The following is a 22,955-nucleotide window of genomic DNA, read 5'->3' as shown; positions in this document are numbered from 1 at the left end:
GGGGGGGGGGGGAGTAATGTGCCCCATTGCTGTAGCTGTGATAGACCTCCTAGCATGGCTCACTGACATGAGAGACTGACAGGTTCTAGAAGATGTTCTGTTTGGTTGCTTATTAGTCAACATCTCTCTGTTGAAGTTGCTTTGGGTCCAGCTGATGCTCAGTGGCCCAATGGGTATTCAGCATGTCAGTTTCATTTGTCAGCTTTGGTATAATAACACATTCAATTTCATAATCACTTAATGAAAAGTTGCAGCTGGTAAACTAAAGTTTATTGTTGCTTTATGAAAACTGAAAATACTCCCAAAGGCTAAATTTTTTTATTTGGTAAGCTAAAATTTCATTTGGTAAGCTACTCAGTGAGGCATTAGAAGACTTGATTTAATCATAATAATAGCTTGCCACTTATTTGAATTGACTAAGTCCTTGGCATTATACTATTTTTTTTCCCTTAGCATTATAGTAAAGGCTTTGTTTTATAAACAAACAGTTAAAAGTGGTGAAAAAATTTCCCAAAGCTTTGGAGCTTATTTAACTGGGGCTGAGTTTGGGTTGAGACTCCCCAATGTTCTGAATTCCTAGCCACTTTTATCCAGGATTATTTGTGGCCCAACATTCTATTCAGTGCCCCATCTTCTCCTTTTTGCTTCCTATGAATATTCTCCTTCTATTCTATCCCAGTTCTGTGCCCTTGCTCTGATTTTCCCCTTCATAAACCACTGTCTTTACTAAAAGCTGTTGGGTAGGGGGGCATGTGTGTGAAGGTAAGATGGATGGTGTGGAAGAGGGGAGGACATGGGAGTGGTGTTCACCTTCAAAACAGAACCTTAGATGACATCTTTGTTTTTAAACTTGTTTTGAAATTTGTTGATTACAAAATGTCATATTTACATCCTTGAAATTGTACAGTGACCACTTTTGTCTAAAGGCTCGGAGCTGCTGCTCTCAGCACACACTCACAGCTCCTGTATATGCATGCTTAGATGTCAGTTTGGGTTTCAGATAACTTCCAAAAAAATCTTTCCATTAAAGAAAATGCTTTTGATCATTGTTTACCTGCCACTAAAACAGAATAATAATGTCTCTTTGATCTACTTCATTGAAATTATCTCTTTAAGATCTAATAAAAATGATGGAAGTTAAAATGCTTAAATATGTGTAAAAGTCTATGCCTGTATAAGATATTCTTCCTACTGTTGATGCTTTGATTGCCATCAAATGAAAAAAAGGGACTATGAACAGCTGATTAAAATCTGTATGAAAATAACACTTTGTTTCCTTAGTAGAGCAGCAAAACAATGCATATTTGATTCTTTCTTTCTTTCTTTTTTAATATTTATTTTTTAGTTTTTTTAGGTGGACACAATATCTTTATTTTATTTTTATGTGGTGCTGAGAATCGAACCCGGTGCTTCACTCATGCTAGGCGAGCGCACTACCACTTGAGCCACATCCCCAGCCCCCCATATTTGATTCTTTCAATAAATTTCTGCTTTAGAGAATATATGAGCTTTTTTATTTCTTTCATTTAAGTTAATTCCTTTATATTGAGATTTTAAGAAAGATAAACTTTCCTAATAATAAAGTATAATGGCACTTGAATATTTAAGATAATTTAGGAGTTGTTTGTTTCAGATTATGTAACACTGAGCAATAAATGAATGCATTGGCAGGCATGTGCTTTAAAACAACAACTATTTTGCAAACTGATTTTCATATTTATTTACTTTTAGGAAACAGATATTGATGACAGATTTGGAGATTTGGATTCCAGAGCAGATTCTGATATTCCAGAAATTCCACCATCCTTAGATAGAACCCCTGAGATCCTGAAGAAAGCTTTGTCTGGTTTATCTTCAAGGTATGATTGCAGGAAGACAAATATGCCTTAGTACAGAAAATAAGCTTTGTTTACCATTGTCTGTGTAATAAATATGACATTTTGTAAGTTGGGGGACTATGAGAGGAAAGCCCTTCCTTATAACCACTTAATATGTGAGGCAGTCCTAAGTGCTTGATGTACATTTTTTTTTCTTTTTACTGAATGTAAAGTTACCATATAAAACTCCATAACACTTTTATTTAAAAATGTTATTGAGGGCTGGGGATGTGGCTCAAGCGCTAGCACGCTCGCCTGGCATGCGTGCGGCCCGGGTTCGATCCTCAGCACCACATACAAACAAAGATGTTGTGTCTGCCGAAAACTAAAAAATAAATATTAAAAAATTCTCTCTCTCTCTCTCTCTCTCTCTCTCTAAGAAATAGTATAAAAATGTTATTGACTATAAAATTTCAGATAATTTTATATTGCCTTCCATTATATGCTTTAGTGATATGAATTATGAAACTTATAAAAGCAAACCCCAGCAACTTGGGAGGACAAGACAGGAGTATTGCAAATCTGAGGTCAGCATGGGCAACTTAGCAAAACCTTTCTCAAAATAGAAAATAAAAAGGGATGGGTATATAGCTCACTTGTAGAGCCCCTGTGACTTCAATCCCTGGGAAAAAATTTAAAAATCAAAATAAGTATAAGATTTATCCAAATTAAAAAAAAATATGAAATGTTACATAGAGACATAGACCAGTGTTTCACCAACATTTTTGACTGTGACACACAGAAATACATTGCATATCATATTCCAAGAGACACATAAGCTTGTATTTTACCTGCAGCAGAAATGTAATGAAGTATTTCTTTCTGGTACTGTGTGTGATGCCCTGTTATTTCTGTTTGATTTGTGTGTGTGTGTGTGTTTGTTTTACCAAAAAGTGCTGGATACAACTTACTTGATTTTACTACCCACAGGTCATAATTTGCTGTTTGAAAACCACTGGTTTTATCCTTTTTTTTTTGTAAATGTAATAAGAGTTTTTCTCTTTCTTGCTTTTGTGAGTAGCCATTCTGAGTCTGACACAGACTCACAACAGATTATTTCTTTGATCTCAGAAAGTGTTAGGGCTTCTCCCCACCAGCAAGCAAGCAAGGAGTTCTTCTGTGGATCCCAGCAACATATCTTTTGATCCTGTTCAACTCTGACACTGTCTGCCTGGAGAGAGCAGCAGATCCCATAGGTTGAGATCTCAGTTCCACAAGATTGGCCGTATTTCAGACACTAGTCATTAAATCTGAGCCTCTGGAACTTATGACCCATCAGCTACATATTGTGGTTCCCTTTTCAGGCTGAAATAAAAAAGCTCACAGAACTCAGGAAGATACTTACTTACCTGTGCCAGTTTATCATAAAGGCCATTTAAAAGGATTTTAAAATAAGCATCTAGATGAAGAAATGCAGTATGCAGTCTGGAAGAATCCCATGCACAGGAGCTTCCATGGCCCTGAAGTGGGGGTGCACCACTCTTCCGGCATGTGGATGCATTGTTGTTTACCTTCCTGCTGTTCAGAAGCCCTCCAAACCCTGTCCTCTTGGGGTTTTATGGAGTCTTTGTACAGACATGACTGAAACATGGACAACTGCAAAGAAATGTAAGCAGGTAAAAAGGGTCTAACACTCACAGACTGATTGGGGAAACCTAGCAAGGCCCTTCTGTTCAGATTATTCTTGACTTTCCCATGTAGCATTCATTCTTCCCAGGTATGGGTCAGGACCCCTTCTGAAACGGTGGTCTTATCATCTGCTATTGGACAAGTTAGGTCAGAGAATTTCTTTATGGCCAGCTCCAAGACAGATAGGTGAAGGAAAATTAGAACATATTTTTAGTTTCTGTGACCTGCTTTCAGGAAAAGAAATTTTAATTTCTATGGCTTGCCTTAGAAAAAAAGGAACAGGTGAAAGGAAGGCAGAAGAAGGCCCAGTGTGGGGATGGATTTGACTTTCCTGAAGCCTGCTTTCGAGTACTAAACTGCCCTGGCATTATTCTCTTCTGTGGGAGTATGAGCTTGGAACTGTGGTCAAAAGCCAAAATATATATATCATAATGTCATAGCCATATTAGAATAAAGTAATTGAATGCATAATTTTTATATTTTTAAACCAGTAGTACAAATCTATGGTCTTTTAGTAAAAACACGAGTATGATATTTATAGTTTTTGTTCCCAGTTGTTTTCATGATATAGTTCAGATGTACCTTTGCTTTAAAATCTCATCAGAGCTATCTCAGATGTGAACACTTATAGTTTTGTAAGAATGATGCTGGATTTCTCTGTGTCATTAATATAATTAGATCTTCCTTAGTAATTATTTTTTTTCTGTTATACCAGTAACAAATAATAGCAGCTAATTTTTAAAAAATATTTTTTAGTTGTAGATGGACACAATACCTTTATTTGCTTATTTATATGTGGTGCTGAGGATTGAACCTGGAGCCTCACGCATACATGGCAAGCACTCTCCACTGAGCCGCAACCCCAGTCCCTATAGCAGCTAATTTTTATTGAACATATATAATTTGCTAGGCAATGCTCCAGTCACTTTACACATACTGACTAATTCATTCTCATGCCTACCCTGTAACACAGGGGTAGTCTTACAGCTAATTTGTACATGAGGAACCTGAGATTCAGAGATCATAAATATATCAAGGGTCTTGTGGCTAGTGAGTGGTGGGGCCTCATTCTGAGCTCAGGCAGTGTGGCTTTAATGCCTTTGTTTTTACCTGTGCTAATTATGAGAGGATTAGTTCTTAAAGAAATGAACAATAGATAAAACAATAATTGCAATCTCAAGAAACTTCTGTACAAAGATTATATGAATGTTTTAAAATATCTTCTATATATTTTTAGTCTCTTTTAAATCTAATGACTAAAAAGAGACTGCTATGCAGAAAATTAGAATTTGTAGATACATAGGATTAAAAATCACAATTATGTGAGAAATTTACATGAATTCTAAGGAGGAAAAAGCCCTATAATCCTCCTATCATTACTTGGATTTATATTACTTTGGTATATACCCTTTGAAACTTTTTCTTGTGCATCAAGTATATGTGTGTGTAATGTAGAAATGAGCTCATACTGTTTTCTGCCTTGCTGTTCTCATTTTAATTTGTAGTATTATTAGGAGCAACATTTCATATTTTTAAATATACTTCAGGACCTTCATTTCTTTTTGTGCAGTGCTAGAGATAGAGCCCAGGGCCTTGCTCAGGCTAGGCAAGTGCTTTCCCACTAAGCCACATTCCCAACCCACTTCAGAAACATTTTTAGTGGCTTCGTGACACATTCCATCGTATGGCTGTTGTCCAGTTTATCCAGCTGAGCACCGAGTGCTGGGCATTTAGTTTGCTTTTGAATTTTCATGATTTAAAACATCTCTGCATTAAACATTTTGCTTTGTAACTAACTCTTTTTAGAATCCATAATTATTGCCTGAGGATAAAATTTTTTAAAAATGAAATTACTGGGGCTGGAGTTGTAGCTCAGGAGTAGAGCACTTGCCTAGCACATGTGAGGCCCTGGGTTTGCTTCTCAGCACCACATATAAATAATAAAAATGAATAAAAATTTAAGAAAAGGTCCATCAACATCTATCTGTATCTATCTATGTCTCTATCTATATCTATATCTATCTATCTATATATATATATATATATATATATATATATATATATATATATATATAAAATGAAATTGCNCTATCTATCTATATATATATATATATATATATATATATATATATATATATATATATAAAATGAAATTGCTTAGCCAAGGTTTGTGCTCATTTTTAAGGCTTTGTTGTATAATGCCAGGAGGGCCTAAGTGGTCTTCACGCACTTGGCAAGTTGCCTCAGTCCATTTCGTGACCTGTGTGTGGGTCTGTGCGCTGGCCAATTAGGTTTCTCCCTCTATCCTTTAGTGGATGTCTTCTCTAGCCAGTGTTTGGTAGTATATGGAAATACTTGAGGTTGTCACAAGGTAAAGCCCTACCTTCTTGGCAGCTGGTGGGTAGAGCCCAGAGATGCTGCTAAGTGTCATCATATGGTAGACTTTCTTGACAAAGAGTGATCTGTCCCACAACATTGCTAGAGCTAAGGTTGAGAAACCCTAGAAACATCCAGTTGTAGCCTTACTCATGCTTCTAAACTTTCTAATGCCATCTTCTTTCTCTGCTTACTTACTGTCCACTTTGGCCAGAGGTTAGTGGTAGACTTTCTCCAAATTCCTACTCTTTGTCTGATGGCCCACCTGGATACTGTTCATTCCTCAGGCTGCCTCTGGGTTCTGATTATTGTGAACTGCCTTCCCAATACAGGTTCTCAATGACTCATGATGCTTGTGTCTCTACTAAAGTAATTAAAAAAACCCTTTCATTAACTTTTGAAATAAAAGCCAACTACTAGGTATAATAACAATAAGAATGAACAATGTGTGTAACTACTTGAGATTATTACTTTTGTTTGTTTGTTTTGTGGTGCTGGGGATTGAATCCTTGGTCTTGAGCATGCGAGCACATTCTCTTCCACTGAGCAAACCCCCATCCCTAAGATGATTACTTTTAAGGATGATACTTAATTATGTACTCATTTCTAGTTCATACCGGTCCTGAGGTCCTCAGAAACAGTCCATGGGTGGTGGTTTGGTGTGATGACTTGGACCTAAAATTTAGGCTTCCCCTGATGTGATCATTGTAGTATGGAAAAGGAAATGGAGAATTTAAAATTCTGAGCCAGACTATACTTTTTTTTTTAAATAGGAGTGATTCCTGCCTTCCACGTAATTACACTTTATTGTGAATCCAGTGCTTCTCCTTGAAAGGTGACTTTTGGTTTATACTATGCTCTGGTTTGAATGTGATTCTCAAAGTTCACATATAGAAAACATAATCACAAATGAAATAGTGCTGGGAAGTGAGGCCTAATAAGTGGTGAAAAGCCCTCATGAATATATTAATGTCATTATCATGGGTCTGGGTTATTTATCACAAGTGAGCTTATAAAAGTGGGTTTGACCCTCTCTTGGCCTCTTGCCCTTCTACCTTCCATCATGGAGCAATGTGGTAACCTCACTAGATGCTACACCTTGATATTAGACTTTCCAACCTGCTGACTATAAGAAGCAAAATAATCTGTTCTTTATAGATTACCCAGTTTTAGATATTCTGTTATAGTATCCCAAAATGGACTAAGATACATTATCAATGAATGTTTAAGTATGTGTTAATCTTTTATGTGCTTAACCTTGTATTAGATATTCTTGGGAAATTTAAGGCAGAGTCATTTAAATTAAAATAAGAGAATTAAATCTTTGTTCTTATTGAAAGAGAGGAATTTGGGGTGGGGGGAGGAGATAGGTCCATATTAAAAAAGACAACCAGATAGAATATGTTCCTTAAGGGCTTAGGTTTTCGGTTCATTTTGGCATGATGTGACTAGAGTAGGTTTCCTATTTAAAATCTCTGGTTCTTATCACCTGCCATTCTCTGAAGCTCAGAGCTGGACATAAGAGCTACCCGGACTGAGCAGCACCTTTCCAGGGGCTGATTGCTGCTGCTTCTGCTACATCCTTTTCTCTAGAAGATAGTCTTGCTAATTCCACATCTGAGATTCAGTCATAAGGAGGGCTAAACATGCTTCCAGGTTTCATACAAACAGGAAGGATTATACCAGTGGCTGGTTTATTTTTCCCTGTTTATTTCTGACTAGCTTTTTGACTTAGCCCAGTTTCTAATCCATTCATTAATCCACAGTTATGACTATAAAACTAAATGGAACCTTTCTGCTATTGCACTTTTGACTCTGTACCCATTTTTAGTTCAGCCCCAAGCTTATATCTCAGGAGAAATGTATGAATCTCTATAGTTTGTTAAACAGCAGAAGGAAATAAAGTGGGTTAAGTTAAATTTGAGTCCCTTGTGAAGCTGGAATAAAAGTACATGGATTTAATGTTGTTGGCATTTTAAATCTTTTGAGTTTAGCAATGATGCAGTGAAAGGGTTATTTGAAAAAGAAGTTTTTAAACTACATAGGAGAGTGATTGAAAGCAAGGAATGTAATCAGTATCTTATAAACGGATGAAATAAGCTAATATTTCTGTTATGAAAAGGGAACAAGAATCCATGCTTTAAAGTACATGTTACTATTACTATATGAATCAAAATGTTTTATAACAATTTAAATGCTCTTATTAGTAATTTAAAAATTAATAAAAATCTTAAAAAAACACCAACAATTTTAGGTTCAGAAATATAGGTACATTCAGATTTTTTTGTTTGTTTGTTTGTTTTTTGAGACAGGATCTCACTATTTTGTCCATGCGATCTTTGGATTTCTGGGTTAAAGTGATCTTCCCACCTCAGCCTTTCCAGTAGCTGGCACTGCAGGTTATACCATCATGCCAGGTCAGATCATAAGATGATTCAGATATCATCATCCGTGAATTAGACTCATTCTGGGTTTTACATATAGCAGCTACTACATTTTTTATGACATGATCACATAAGGAGTGATATTATTTGTAGAGTACACTGGAGATGAAGCCTGAGGTTCCTGGTGGGGTGATGGTAGGAGGTGGGCAGTTGGGCATCCCCGGGGCCAATAGCACAGAGTTGAGGGAGAACAGTTCTCAGCACAGCAGGAGCCAGTGCCATACCAGCAGGGATACTCTTCCCTGAGGAACAAAGAAAGGCTCAGGGATAAGAAAATACTTTTCCCCAACTCCCATAATTCAAAGGCATTTCTGTACATCAGTGACAAATTCTCAGAAAGGGAAATGAGGAAAACTATCCATTTACAATAGCCTCAAAAAAAAAAAAAAAAAAAAAACAACTTTGGAATCAACTTAACAAAAGAGTGAAAGATCTATATAATAAAAATTACAGAACCCTAAAGAAGTCAAAGAAGACCTTAGAAGATGAAAAGATCTACCTTGCTCTTGGATAGGCAGAATTGATATTATCAAAATGATATATCAATTCTTCCAAAAGCACTATACAGATTTAATGCAATTCTGATCAAAATCTCAATGACATTCCTCATAGAAATCGAGAAAGCAGTCATGAAATTCATCTGGGAAAATAAGAGACCCAGAATAGCTCAAGCAATCCTTAGCAGGAGGAGTGAAGTAGGTAGCATCACTATACCAGACCTTAAACTATATTACAGAGCAATAGTAACAAAAACAGCATGGTATTGGCACCAAAACAGACTGATAGGCCAATGGTACAGAATAGAGGACACAGAGACTAACCCATAAAATTACAATTATCTTATATTAGACAAAGGTATCAAAAACATGCACTGGAGAAAAGATGGACTCTTCAACAAATGGTGTTGGGAAAACTGGAAATCCATATGCAACATAATGAAATTAAACCTCTCTCACCATATACAAAACTCAACTCAAAATGGATCAAAGACTTAGGAATAAAATCAGAGACCCTACATCTAATAGAAGAAAAGTAGGCCCTAATCTCCATCATGTGGGATTAGGTCCCAGCTTCCTTGCCGCAGTCCGGCTGCAGCAAAATAACCGGGGGGTGACGAATAACTTGTGTACGTTGATACAGCAGGAGTAGGAGCCGTTTATTGCAGGACAGGAGCAGTATTTATACATTCCACACAGCTTATCTAATTAGCATAAACTAGATACATCAGTCAACCAATAAGGAATCTCCACACCTAATGGCTCGCTTTTGTTACTTTTCAAACCACTCCCTCTGGCATTTTGCCAGGCACCATCCAGACTTGTTTACGAACTTTAACATTCCCCTGACAAAATGCCAGGTGTTATTTTGACTTATTTACAGACTCTAACACTTCCTTAATAAGACTCCTGTGGCACAAGAATTAAAATCAAGAATCAATAAATGGGATGGACTCAAACTAAACTGAAAAGTTTTTTCTCAGCAAAAGAAACAATCAGTGAGGTGAATAGAGAGCCTACATCTTGGGAGCAAACCTTTACCCCTCACACATCAGATAGAGCACTAATCTCTAGGCTATATAAAGAACTCAAAAAGCTAAACACCAAAAAAACCAAACAAATAAAAAACAAATAACCCAACCAATAAATGGGCCAAGGACCTGCACAGACACTTCTCAGAAGATGATATACAGTCAGTCTACAAATATATGAAAAAATGTTCATCATCACTAGCAATTAGAGAAATGCACATCTACTCTAAGATTTCATCTCACTCCAGTCAGGATGGCAGCTATTATGAAGACAAACAACAATAAGTGTTGGGGAGGATGTGGGGGAAAAAGGCGCACTCATACACTGCTGGTGGGACTGCAAATTGGTGCAACCACGATGGAAAGCAGTATAGAGATTTCTTGGAAAATTGGGAATGGAACCACCATTTGACCCAGCTATGTCTCTCCTTGGTCTATACCCAATGGACTTAAAAGCAGCATACTACAGGGACACAGCCACATCAATGTTTATAGCAGCACAATTCACAATACCTAAACTGTGGAACCAACCTAGATGCCCTTCAATAGATGAATGGATAAAAAAAAAATGTGGCATATATACACAATGGAATATTACTCAGCAATAAAAGAGAATAAATCATGGCATTTGCAGGTAAATGGATGGAGTTAGAGAAGATAATGCTAAGTGAAGTTAGCCAATCCCCCCAAACCAAATGCCAAATGTTTTCTCTGATATAAGGAGGCTGATTCATAGTGCAGTAGGGAGAGGGAGCATGGGAGGAATAGAACTCTAGATAAGGGGACAGGGGTGGGAGGGGAAGGGAGGGGTCATGGGATTAGAAATGATGGTGGAATGTGATGGACATTATTATCCAAAGTACATGTATGAAGACACAAATTGGTGTGAATATACTTTATATATAGCCAGAGATATGAAAAATTGTGCTCTGTATGTGTAAGAATTGTAATGCATTCCACTGTCACTTATAAATAAAAATAAGTAATTAAAAAAAGAAAATACTTTTACTCTTATCACAAAAAGCAGATAGCACACTTTAAGCATGAGAAGGAAGTGTGTTTGGTCTGTCCTTACCCTCAGTGATCAACCTGTTAGATCACAGGAACCTTCATTTCACCAAAATCACTGTACTTTCCGGTTTCATTTCTGTATTGTCCTTTCATTACTTTTTCTCTTTGATAGACCATGCTCTCTACACCATATTCTTAAATAGCTACTGTTTTTTTTTAACCTACCATTCCAAAGGACTGAGTGTCATCTTTTCCTAGGGCTTTTGAACCTGACTGGTCTCTCCCTTCATGTGATATCTGGTAGGATGTATGACTTTCACAGCCAGATTGACCACTTAACTCTCTAACCTCATGACTCATCCCCATTCACATTTAACAAAAATGTATTTCTTTCTCTGGCTAACATGATCTCAAATTTTAATTTAGCTCTTAGACAGTGGCTATTGTTAGTACATAAAGTGAAATAGGGTATCTTAAGGAATAATTAAGAAAAATTCTTTAAGTTTAGCAACTCTATACTGAAACCACACTAAAAAACTTTTAAGATATCATTAAATACTTTAAAAGATATCATTAAGTACTAACTTTATTAACATTTTCTTTGTAGGTGGAAAAATTGGTGGATTCGTGGGATTCTTACTCTAACTATGATTTCAATGTTTTTCCTGATCATCTATATGGGATCCTTTATGCTGATGCTTCTTGTAAGTGTTTGACATTTTCTTAAGTGTCTCTTGCTCTGTTTTTTCAGCATTTATATATGATTGAAATAATTCTAGTATTTCATAAAAAAGAAGCTAATCCATGTTTTGTTAACAGCAAATTTAGCTCCTTTAAGCATCTTCTAGGTCATGAATGGATTTGGGCTAATCATTTCTGCCTGTAAATAGTTCAATCAGAAGAGACCAAGTGTATTTCCATGTGTTCAACATTGTGCTGAGTGATAGACCTGACAGAAATACACACACAGCTTCGGCATATATATGATTATAGCTAGATCCTTGACTCCAAGGAACTTAGTGTAATGGCCGAGACCTTTAGATAACCATTGACTAAGTACTGTGGTAAATAAGTTGGATAAGTCCAATGAGGACATTATTAGAAAAGCACAGTAAAAAAGCACGTAGTGCATTTGGGACACAGTTTTCATAATCTAATGACCTCACCTCTGAACATCCCTGCATCACCACCTGAGCTTTTGGGAGGATACCTAGTATCCAAATGGTGGCTTGATCATGTGGTAGATTTACTGGGTGGTAACTGTAGGCAGATAGGGTGTGGCTGGAAGTAGCTCACTGGTGGTGTGCCTTGGGGGTTTATATTTTGCCTCTGGTACCTTGATCTCTCTTTGCTTTCTGGCTGCCATGAGCTGAGCAGCTTTCCTCTGCTACACCCTTCTGCCACGATGATCTTCTGCCTTACCTCTGGCCCAGAGCAATGGAGTCTGACTGTAGACTGAACCTCTGAAACCATGAGCCAAAATAAACTTTTCTTTGAGTTGTTTTTGTCAGGCATTTTGGTCACAGTGACAAAAAAGGTGACTAAACAAGAAGACTTTCCAAGGTGGGGACTTTATGGACAAGGTGTGGAGGTAATGGGAGAACATGGTTTGTCGCAGGATCTGAGGTTGTACATGTGGAGGGAGCTAGGGATGAGACTTCAGAGGCCAGGAGAAGCCATTCTAGGAGTTTGGGTTTTTGTTGTGTGTGAGAATCCCAACGGTTGAAGACAAACAGGTATTTTGAGCTCATAATTTGTTTAATAAATGCTTCCATGATGCCTGCTATGTGCCAGGTTTTGTGCTGGTTCTGGGGTATAATGAAAAAGGTGATTATCTCTTCCTTCATGGAGCTTGCTACCTACACTTTAAAGAATTGGTTGTAGATATATGTCTCTATATCTGGTTGAAAACTATGATGAGCATTTGAAATAAAGAATAATACTATAAGAACAGAGAAGGAGCTAGGAGACTCTACCGAAGCATTGTGCCAGACACAGAGAACTGTGATATACATGTTGAATAGGAGTAATCAGTGAGGTGAAGGGAGGACCCTAGAGGAAGATCCTCATATACAGAGGTCTGCTGTGTATATCATTGTGGTGGGAGTGAGGAAAAAAGCATTTGTTCAACTAATTTATTATGTACTTTCAGGGTGCTGAGCATGGTTTGGCAGTGAATAGTGAGAGTATGCTCTTGGGATTGTGCACTGTGTACCTCTTCATTATTATTGTTGTTGTTATTTAAGGTCTGCCCTCCCAATACATGCCTACCTGCACACAATCCCAGGCATGCAAGCCCCCTCCTTCTCTTTATTATTTTCTTTATCCATTTCTTAGCTAATTTGACCTCTTCTTGTATACTCACCTCTATTCTTTCAATGCTCTTGCCTACTTAAAAATGCATGTACCCATCTCCCTTGTCTTCCCAACTCCATACTCTATCCTATTTGTAGATGATAAGCTTATGGGCAACATGATAGAGTTTTCCTTTTATATTATAAAAAAATAAGTCTTCAAGTGAAAGTAGAAACAACAACAACAACAAAAATCTATCAACTCATGAAACAATGTGAATTGGCTCTTGAAGGGCTATAACACCTCTTTTACACTTTCTTCCCTCATTAATTTTGTACTTCCTTGGGGATATCAAGGTAATGAAAATGAGTAAGTAAGAAATTACTTTCATAGTTCTATTAATTTGCTGGCATCTTAAAGAAAGCACTTTTTCTAACAAAGGAAAAAGTATAATGGATAATTGAGAGGCCAGAATTAATGTGAGGGTAGAGAATGCCAGTCTGAAAGCCAGATAGGCATGTATGGGTATCTGGAGTGATTGCTGGATGGGACCTCTAATTCCTAGTTTTCTCAGTCTTTGAATCTTTGAATCCAGCAGTAACAGGACCCTCCACAGGCTTGAAGACTCAGGCATTTAATTAGCAAGTCTGTGGAGAACATCTGGCTGTATGATGGGTGGATTGGACTGGGGAAGAAGGGACCTGGGACCAAGTGATGTCAGGGGCTCAGTAGGGCTTGGGGGCTTACAGGAACCTTTGGGAACCCAGCATTCTGCCAGAGTGGAGGGAGTACTATAAGCAAAGTTCTATATGGCTGGGTACCTTAGAGAAAGGTGCTTTTCCTTGAGCACTGGGCCTTTGAACCTGGAAAAATAAATAGGGATCAGATCCTGGAAGGCCTTGAAATGATATGTGAAGAAGTTTGTGTTTTCTTTGGAAAGCACTGAGGAGCTACTGAAAATATTGGAGATTATTTGGCCCATTGGAGGATCTATAGAAGAAAATTTTGATCTGAGATATTGCAAAGGTATCCTTGCTGGATTGACTTAGGCTGATGTGGTGGGCACCCCTGTGAATAACTTACGTTTTTCCCAAACTATCCAGTTGACTGGATGAAGACTACATTTTAGCCACAATACAGCAATGTAATTAGGACAGTATTAGCCTGCCGCAGTCTGGCTGGGCACAATTCAGGAGCCACTTGTCAAAAAAAACTAACTTTATTTTTAGAACCACACACACCAAACAAAACAGCTCCTCAGGAAAAACCCTCAGAGCCCAACTGCCACCACCGGCTTCCCACAAGCCTCTCCACCTCCCCCCCTCCTCCTGCTCTTGAGGCCCATTGGCTGGGTCTCGTGGGCAGAGCCAAAAAAGTCCCCCAATGAGCAGCTCCGTGGTCTGAAAGGGCGGGGAAACAGCCCAATGAGCATCACCACAGAGGAGCCAGTCAGCTAGAAGTTGCTGGGGCCGCTGTGAGCCAATCATCATCTGGCAGTCTGAAAGTTTGCTGGGGCCCCTTCAGCTGTGGCTCTCAACATTAGCCCACATCGTATAAAGAAGCAGCATAGGCACAAACAGCATCAAATTGAAGCTAGCCTTTCTTAGTTTGTATACCAACTGACCATGTAGCCACTCTTTTATGAAATTCAAAATCCTCTTTTTAAAAACATTCATGCCGATTTAGATTGTGATTTTTAAAAAGAGAATCATAAACCTGCCAAAATGATTTGGGCTTTCTTTGTTTATTTTTTCTATCCTGAAAAGGAAAATGTAGTTTTATTACAAGTTGTTTGCTTTGATTGGTGAGTTTAATCAGAAAAAATACAAGAGGGTCAGAGGTCATGGCTCAGTGGTAGAGTACTTGCCTAGCACATGTGAGATGCTGGGCTCAATCCTAAGTACCACATAAAAATAAATAAATAAAAACAAAGGTATTATGAAAAAAGAAAAGAATATTAGAGTGTTAAAGATGTAGTTAAAGTCGATTTGAACTCTTGTTGCATATTTAAGTTTATTGAATATATATACATAGGTTACTTTTATACTATGTTTATGTCAAGGGAATATGAATGACATACACAGTTGTTTCTCAGTTGATGTTTTTAATGTATTTTATTTTTATTTTTTAAATATTCATTTTTTTAGTTTTAGGTGGACATAATATCTTTATTTTACATTATGTGGTTCTGAGATTCGAACCCAGTGCCTCATGTATGCTAGGCGAGCACTCTACCACTGAGCCACAACCCCAGCCTTTAATGTGTTTTAAAGTCTTTATATTCTTATTTCTAACTGGATAATTTATAATTTTGAAAAGTATAGAATATACCTTGTTTGTATTTGCTTTATAATGTCAGCACTCAGTAATGACTAATTCGACATAGTTTTATTAAAAATTTAATACTGGGGCTGGGGATGTGGCTCAAGCGGTAACACGCTAGCCTGGCATGCGCGGGGCACTGGGTTTGATCCTCAGCGCCACATAAAAATAAAATAAAGATGTTTTGTCCACCGAAAACTGAAAAATAAATAGTAAAAGTTCTCTTTCTCTCTCTCTGTCTCTCTCTTTAAAAAAAAAAAAACAAAATTAATACTAGGAAATGATAGCTACTATCAGATGGAATTCATACTACTGTTATTTAAAATAAAAGGAACTTTGTCCTTCAGTTTTTAATTTCTAGATCTATGTTGTGTTCATGCATTCTAAGTATGTAGTTACTAAAGCATATTTTAATTTAAAGGTAAATATGAATATACATTCTAAGAGGTTTCTCCCTTTTTGAAAATTACTATAACAATTGTTAATTCATAGAGTATAATTTACTTTCAAATAGAGTGTTTACTTTTTTCCATTGTGAGAGTTGAAAAAGTATATTAAAATTATTTTCAAAAATAATTTTTAAAAAATCACCCTACCCCTACCATCAGCTACTCAAAACTCAGTTAACACAGCCATTTGATATAGTTTCTTATATCCTTTTTTTTTCTTTTAATTTTCGCTTTAAAAACCATGGTTGTAATAATGTTGTGACTAAAATTTTGTCTCCTGCTTTTTAAGCTAATCATGTCCAAAGTTTTGTTTTATTAAGTGGTCTTTATCATTGTCAGCTTTGATAGATTCAAGATAATGCATCATAATTTATTTAAGTTATTATGTGATGTTTAAACACTTAGGTTATGTTCTGGTTATTTTTTTATTATGAATAACAATATCTTGAACTACTCAAGTATAAGTTCTAATTTCATATATAAGATTATTTTCTTAGAATAGATTTCCAAAGTGAAAACAGCATTCATTGGTATAATCCATAAGTACCAGAGTTCACTCAGCATTTCCAGATCTGAACTTCATTCCTTCCCCCAGCCATCCTGTGTAAATCTGTGTTCCTTCCCAAACCTTGTTTGGTGTCGTTGCATGTTCCTGCCTTCCCTTGGCCCTCCAGCTTCCTCAGCAGTTAAATCCAGTTTGTTCCAGTTCCTCGAGGTGTCCTGTATCTCTTCCTCCATTCCTCTGCTACCGTCCTGTTAGATGCTCATTCATGTGCAGTGCAATCACGTCCTCTGACCTGTGTACTCTTGCCACCTCCTTTGTCCCAGATCCTCACATCTGTTCCTGTTATTCCACTTGAGCTGTTTTCTAGTGCTTTTCCACCAGGCTCCTGTTCTCCCCTCATCCTCACCTTCATGTTCCAGCACCTTGAGCAACTTGTAGTTTCCTTATCAAGTGACTGCACATTCCCCTCCTTTGGCCCAGCCCACCACCACCCCTTGCTACAGGTTTGTGGGCCTGTACATACACACATTTGACTCCTTCCACATGGTAGTGTAATTGAGTGCTTCCTCCCTGCTAGACTATAACTCTCTGAGAATGATGCCCTGTGTTATTTCTGAGTCCTTAGTAACTGTAAAGTAGTCAATGAAGTATTGGTTGTTGTTTTTAAGACTCTTAACAAATTAATTGGATCAACAGAATTCTACCAGTGAACATTGATTGCTACCAGTACCAATTTCTGCATAAATGGGTCATAGTAACTCCGCCTTGAATAATACTTATATTTTAAGGATTTTTTACTCTAATGTTTTGAATTCCCTCTATTCTGTTTTCCCAGGAGTTCCATATTAATTCTCCCTGCCAACTGTAGTTGATGATCATATCATATAAATATATGTGTGCTGTTTTAAAATACTTTTCTTTTCTCAGTAAAATACTACATATAGTGCAAATGGTTGTTCTCAAGTAAATATGTTCATAGAAATTGCATCAGTGCATTTGATATTTTAAAAGTTCTTTGGTTCTATCAATAGCATGGCTTTGCTACTTTATCTTAATATTGAGCATTGTCCCCATTCTGTGATTATTTTTTTAAGAAGTAATCCTGGAACTTCTGATGTTATATACAAAGGTTATTTGAAGAACAATTTAATTGTCCTCTTTTCTTTATATTCTAATACATTTAACAACTTTCTTCTAAAAGTACTCTTTATACTAGTTAGTATAATGTTATTTCTATCTTATAGCTATGAGTTGACACATTTACTTTACTTTCAAATAATATGTTTAAAAATTTTTTCCATTTTGAAAGGTGAAAAAGTATATTGAAATTAAAACAAATTTTTAAAAAATCACCCCAACCCTATCATCTACTGCCCAAACCTAGTTAACACAGATACTTCCTTTCATCTTTTTTTTTTTTCTTTTAATTTGTGCTTTTAAAGCCATGGTTGTAACTAGTTGTGCTCTCTCATGTGATTTGGCCTGCAAAAAACATAATGGGGAAAAATCAGTTTAGAACAACCAATAAAAAAAAAAAAAAAGAATATTCTAAACAGTAAGTTTGGTAAAACTAATTTGTGAAGATATTAAAAAGAAGTCCCAGAGTATATCCTCAGACTGAGTTTGGTAAGCTTTTTTTCTGAGAGGGACCAGATAGTAATATTTATGCTTTAGGAAGTTGCATATCGTTTATAACATAATATTTGACTTTAAAAAAAACTCTTTAAACTTAAAAATTTATTCTTAGCTAAAGATCTGTGCAAACAAAAAACCTTGAGTGTTCTCTCTAGAGGTTGATAAGAGTTCTGCTGCATTCACAAAGATTTTAATCTCTCGGTTTATAAGGGTTCAACTTGCCATTAGTCCTCTGAGTCTCGGAATTGATCTAAGCAAAGTCCTAATAAATATGATGTGAAAATTTGAGGAATTGCCCTCACCAAGATCTGTGATATAGCAGTTTAAATAGAACATCAAAAATTGATAAACATATTTACTAGGCATGCATTTAGGACACTACCAACAGAACTGCATGAGCTCTGTTGGCAGGCCATAGTGTGCAGATGTAGAAGGCTGCTGATAATTTGCTATGGTACACAGCACAGCTCTGATGAGGAGAATTGTTGCTGGCCACCAGAGACCTGGCTCAGCAGTGAGAATAAAAAGACCATTCCCATTTCTTGGATGACTGGGTAGAAGATGTTTTAACTATTTGTCCTGATGATATCTTTATTCTTTGTTAAGTATACCAGAATGTATGGTTAAAGATAAATATGTACAAGCAGATTTTCATGCGTGATCATTTTTCTAGGGTAACTTAAGAAACAAAAATGAGAAAATTGGACAAAAAGATTGTCTATCTTGGTAGGAACAGTCTAAAGAAATGAAGTAGTAACAATGGAAGTAGTCTGATCATCCAGACTATATCCCTCAAACTTTAAACTCCAAGGTCACCCCCTACCTGGGGGCAGATGTCTCAAACCTTTTTGAATAAAACATCATTTTACTCACCTTTTAGGCCATCACTTGATCTTAGAGACATTGACTATTGAATTGTCTTTTACATGAATTAAAAAATTTATAGATTAAAAATTTCTAAAACACATATGATCAAACACAAATGTAAACCTTGAGAAATATAATATTCTCTCTTGGTTTCAGGTTCTGGGCATCCAAGTAAAATGCTTCCATGAAATCATCACTATAGGTTACAGAGTCTATCATTCTTATGATCTTCCATGGTTCAGAACACTGAGTTGGTAAGTAAAATCTGTTTCCAGTTTGAAAATCTGATTCTTTTCTAAAGTTTATAAAAGCAACATCCTGATAAGTCATTGTCCACTCAGTTTATGTTATAGATTGATTTTGGAGAAAGGTAAATAAAACGAATGTAATACAGTTTTGACAAGAAGAAAATCACCTGTTTTATCACAACACAACTTTTTTCATAGCTCATATTTCAATCTTTGTAGAGACATGTAATTTATAATAATTATAGACACCTTTCTTTTTTTTCCTTAACATTGTGTCATACATTTTTATATCTTTTAGGATCATAATTTTATCAAAATGTTTACTCATAATCTTTTACTTTATTTTTCCTCAGTTGAAAAGAATACAAAATATTTTATATACACAAATTTATGTAAAATCAGAAAAAAAATCATTGGATGATTTCAGCATTTAAATGTTTACTCATAGCTATCAAGACCTTGACCAGGAGATATGATATCATAAGAGTTTATATTTAACCTAAGTGGTCATGCCTTTTAGCATAGTTGTTTCATTAGTATCAGCCAAGGAACCTATCATCTTTGGGGTTTAGAGTAGTGAAAACAGTTTCTTGATTTTGGTGATAGCTGATTTTCCTCCTAGAAGTTTTCTTTGTGAGTAATGGCAAATGTAAGGGAAATGTTAGGTGGGTAAAGTAATTAGAGAACAATTAAATGTTACATCATGCAGTACTACTAAGTATGGGAAAAGAAGAGATAAATCAGGATGGGCTCCAGTGATTATAGACGGCTTAATAAAATAAAAGAGAGATTAACTGACCCTGAAATAAAAACAAGCTTTGGATGAGAAGAGTACCCTGGGTTGGAGAAGCAGGACCCATCAGGGTCTAGGTATGGCGTGTACTACAGATGGTGTTACATTGGTGACCTTCCTGAGCAGAGGTATTTATTGGGGAATAATGGGCAAAAAATTGGATTGGTGGGCTAGGTTAGGCCTTGATAGCCTCACAGAGGAGTCGAAGCCATATCACAGGATAACTGAAGAAGGTAATGCAGTTGATGGGGAAAAGAATACTTGTCCATTACTTCGGGAACAGTGGGGTATCATTCCATCTGTGAGAACCTGAGAGAATCCACTCCTTTTTTCTTGGACTGTTCTCTAGCCAGCTAGGACTTTTCCTTCCAGAGCAGGAGGCACAGAGGAACTATCTAAGGCAGTATTTGTCAGCCTTTTTCTGAGCTTACCCTCTGTCTGAGGGAGGGGACACACTAGAGGAGGGACAGATGATTTATGAAGTTTTTAAAAGTTTCTCCTAGAGAATTAGACCAGAAACTAGGGGAAAAAACAGAGTCAACTACTTTCTCAGCAGGACCTCTAAAGCTCAGGAAATAATGCCAAGAGTTAATAAATGGGATGGCATCAAATTAAAAAGCTTCTGCACAGCAGAAGAAACAATTAGGAATGTGAAGAGGATCCTACAAAATGGGAAAAAATCTTTGCTAGCTATTCTCTGACAGAGGATTAATATCTAAAATATATGAAGAGCTAAAAAAACCCCTTCATACCAAAAAATCAAATAACCAACAAATAAATGGGTACACGAATTAAAAAGATGCTTCTCAAAAGAATAAATACCAGTGGCCAACAAGTACATGAAAAAAATGTTCAACATCATTAGCAATTAGGAAAATGCAAATCACTACATTGAGATTTCATCTCATACCAGTCAGAATGGCAGTCATCAAGAATACAAATAATAACAAACACTAGCAAGGATGTGAGGAAAAAGGAACACTTTTACATTGTTGGTGGGATTGTTAAATAGTACAACTACTATGGAAATCAGTATGGAGGTTCCTCAAAAGATTAGGCATGGAACTATGGTATGACCCAACTATAGCACTCTTTGGTATTTATCATACAGAATTAAAGTCATCATACTACAGTGATACATGCATACTCATGTTTATAGCAGCAAAATTCACAATAGCCAAATTGTAGAACCAGTTTAGGTGTGCATCAATGGATGAGTGGATAAAGAAAATATGGTGTATATATACACAATGGAATTTTATTCTAACATAATTAAAAATGAGATTATGTCATTTGCAGGAAAATGGATGGACCTAGAGACTATAATGTTGAGCAAAAAAAGCCAAACTCAGAAGTTATGTTTTTTCTCATATGCAGAAGCTAGAGAAGAAAAAGGAAAAGAAAGGTGGGGGTGGAGCTCCTAAAACTCAAGGGGAAGATCAGTAGGGGAAAGGGACCAAGCAGTGAGATGGGGAGGGAGCCGGGAAATACTGGGAAATAAATGATACTGGCCAAATTATATTGTTATATCGTGTATTGTATACATGTACAAATATGTAACAACAAATTCCATCAGTATCTACAACTGTAATGCACCAATTTAAAAATGTAGGGGCTGGGCTGAGCAGCACGCACCTGTAATCCCAGTAGTTCCAGAGGCTGAGAAAGCTGGATCATGATTACAAAGCCAGTGCCCCTGGGTTCAATCCTTGTTACAAAAAGAACAAGAAAAAAAATGTGGGGAGAAAAATCTTTCTTCTAGAGAGTTTTACCTGCCATTAGGTCCTTTTGCCCAATTTCCCTTTATCTGAGCATTGAGAAGAGCAGAGAAAGATGCCAATATTGTGTGCAAGACAGTGGGAGAAAGTTAGACTAACTCTTCTTCCTTTCTCAATCTTCTTAGAGCAGGTGGGGATGTGTCCTGATGGTTACTATTACAAAGCACTAAACTGTACTTTGAGTACTTGGGAGTTAATTTTCAGTGTGTATGTTGTATTTTCTGTATTGTTTTCTCTGGCATTATAGTTTGGGTTAAAGACATGAACTCTATTCAGTAGATAGTTGTTGACTGATTTTGAATTGGTCTTCTGAATTTGGTTTTGTATCATCAAAATGTAGAGACTTATTCAATTGAGGGGGGGAAAGGCTTCAAATATTTAAAGGAGTTAATTGTTTTTAAATTGTAGGTACTTTCTATTGTGTGTAAACTACTTTTTCTATGGAGAGACTGTGGCTGATTATTTTGCTACATTTGTTCAAAGAGAAGAACAGCTTCAGTTCCTCATTCGCTACCACAGATTTATATCATTTGCCCTCTATCTGGCAGGTAAGTTGAGGAATTATTCTGTGTCAATATGTAACTAGTATATTTCCCATGTTTATTTTTACTTACACTATTTAAATACATAATATACTTTATTTGTTACATTTTGTTCCAGTCTCTCTTTTTAAATATTTCTCATGTGTAAAGCTATTTCTTTTATTATGGTCTTAAATAGCATTTACTCCCTAATAGTGGTTTTTAAAAAGTACTAGATTAATAGTACTTTTAATTTTCTTTGAAAATTATAGTAAAGAAACTTTAAAATGCACAGTAATTATTAATCAAATAAAATTTACAAGGAAACTTTTGTATATATGTGTGTGTATAAATGTGTATTTCTCTAACACACATATAGAGAGAATATATAGGAAATAGAGCTTTCGTATAGAATTCATTAGAGTCATTAGTTTTCCCAACATAGTTACTGTATATGTATATGTTTATTTAGTGTGCTATACCACGTTTTTATTTTATATATTTTATAAAAGTTATATATTAAGTTAGAATTAACATATTTCTTTTCCATAAAATTTTACCAATCATAAAAGTCAAGACTCCTAATATAAATCCTAGCTGTAGCACTTACTAGTCAAGTAAACATTGGGAAATTTAATTTTCTTCAGGTCTCACTTTTTTTTTTTTTTTTTTTTGGT

At 36.2% G+C, this 22,955-nt stretch overlaps 1 protein-coding gene across 2 annotated transcripts in view; it reads left to right on the top strand.

Moving 5' to 3' along the window:
• The window catches only part of Cds1 (CDP-diacylglycerol synthase 1), a 67,382-nt gene that overhangs the window by 17,267 nt on the left and 27,160 nt on the right, over positions 1 to 22,955 (top strand). For both annotated transcript variants that reach the window (XM_048784726.1, XM_015499208.2), the window contains exons 2-5: positions 1,732 to 1,859; positions 11,473 to 11,569; positions 19,095 to 19,192; positions 22,166 to 22,305. In XM_048784726.1, coding sequence (XP_048640683.1) covers positions 1,732 to 1,859; positions 11,473 to 11,569; positions 19,095 to 19,192; positions 22,166 to 22,305 — 463 coding nt within the window. The remainder of the gene's footprint in view (positions 1 to 1,731; positions 1,860 to 11,472; positions 11,570 to 19,094; positions 19,193 to 22,165; positions 22,306 to 22,955) is intronic.

This window comes from Marmota marmota, unplaced genomic scaffold (genome assembly GCF_001458135.2).
Source record: "Marmota marmota marmota unplaced genomic scaffold, marMar, whole genome shotgun sequence".
Lineage (NCBI taxonomy): Eukaryota > Metazoa > Chordata > Mammalia > Rodentia > Sciuridae > Marmota > Marmota marmota.
The sequence above is the reverse complement of the archived record's forward strand: the minus strand, read 5'-3'. Positions and strand labels throughout refer to the sequence as shown.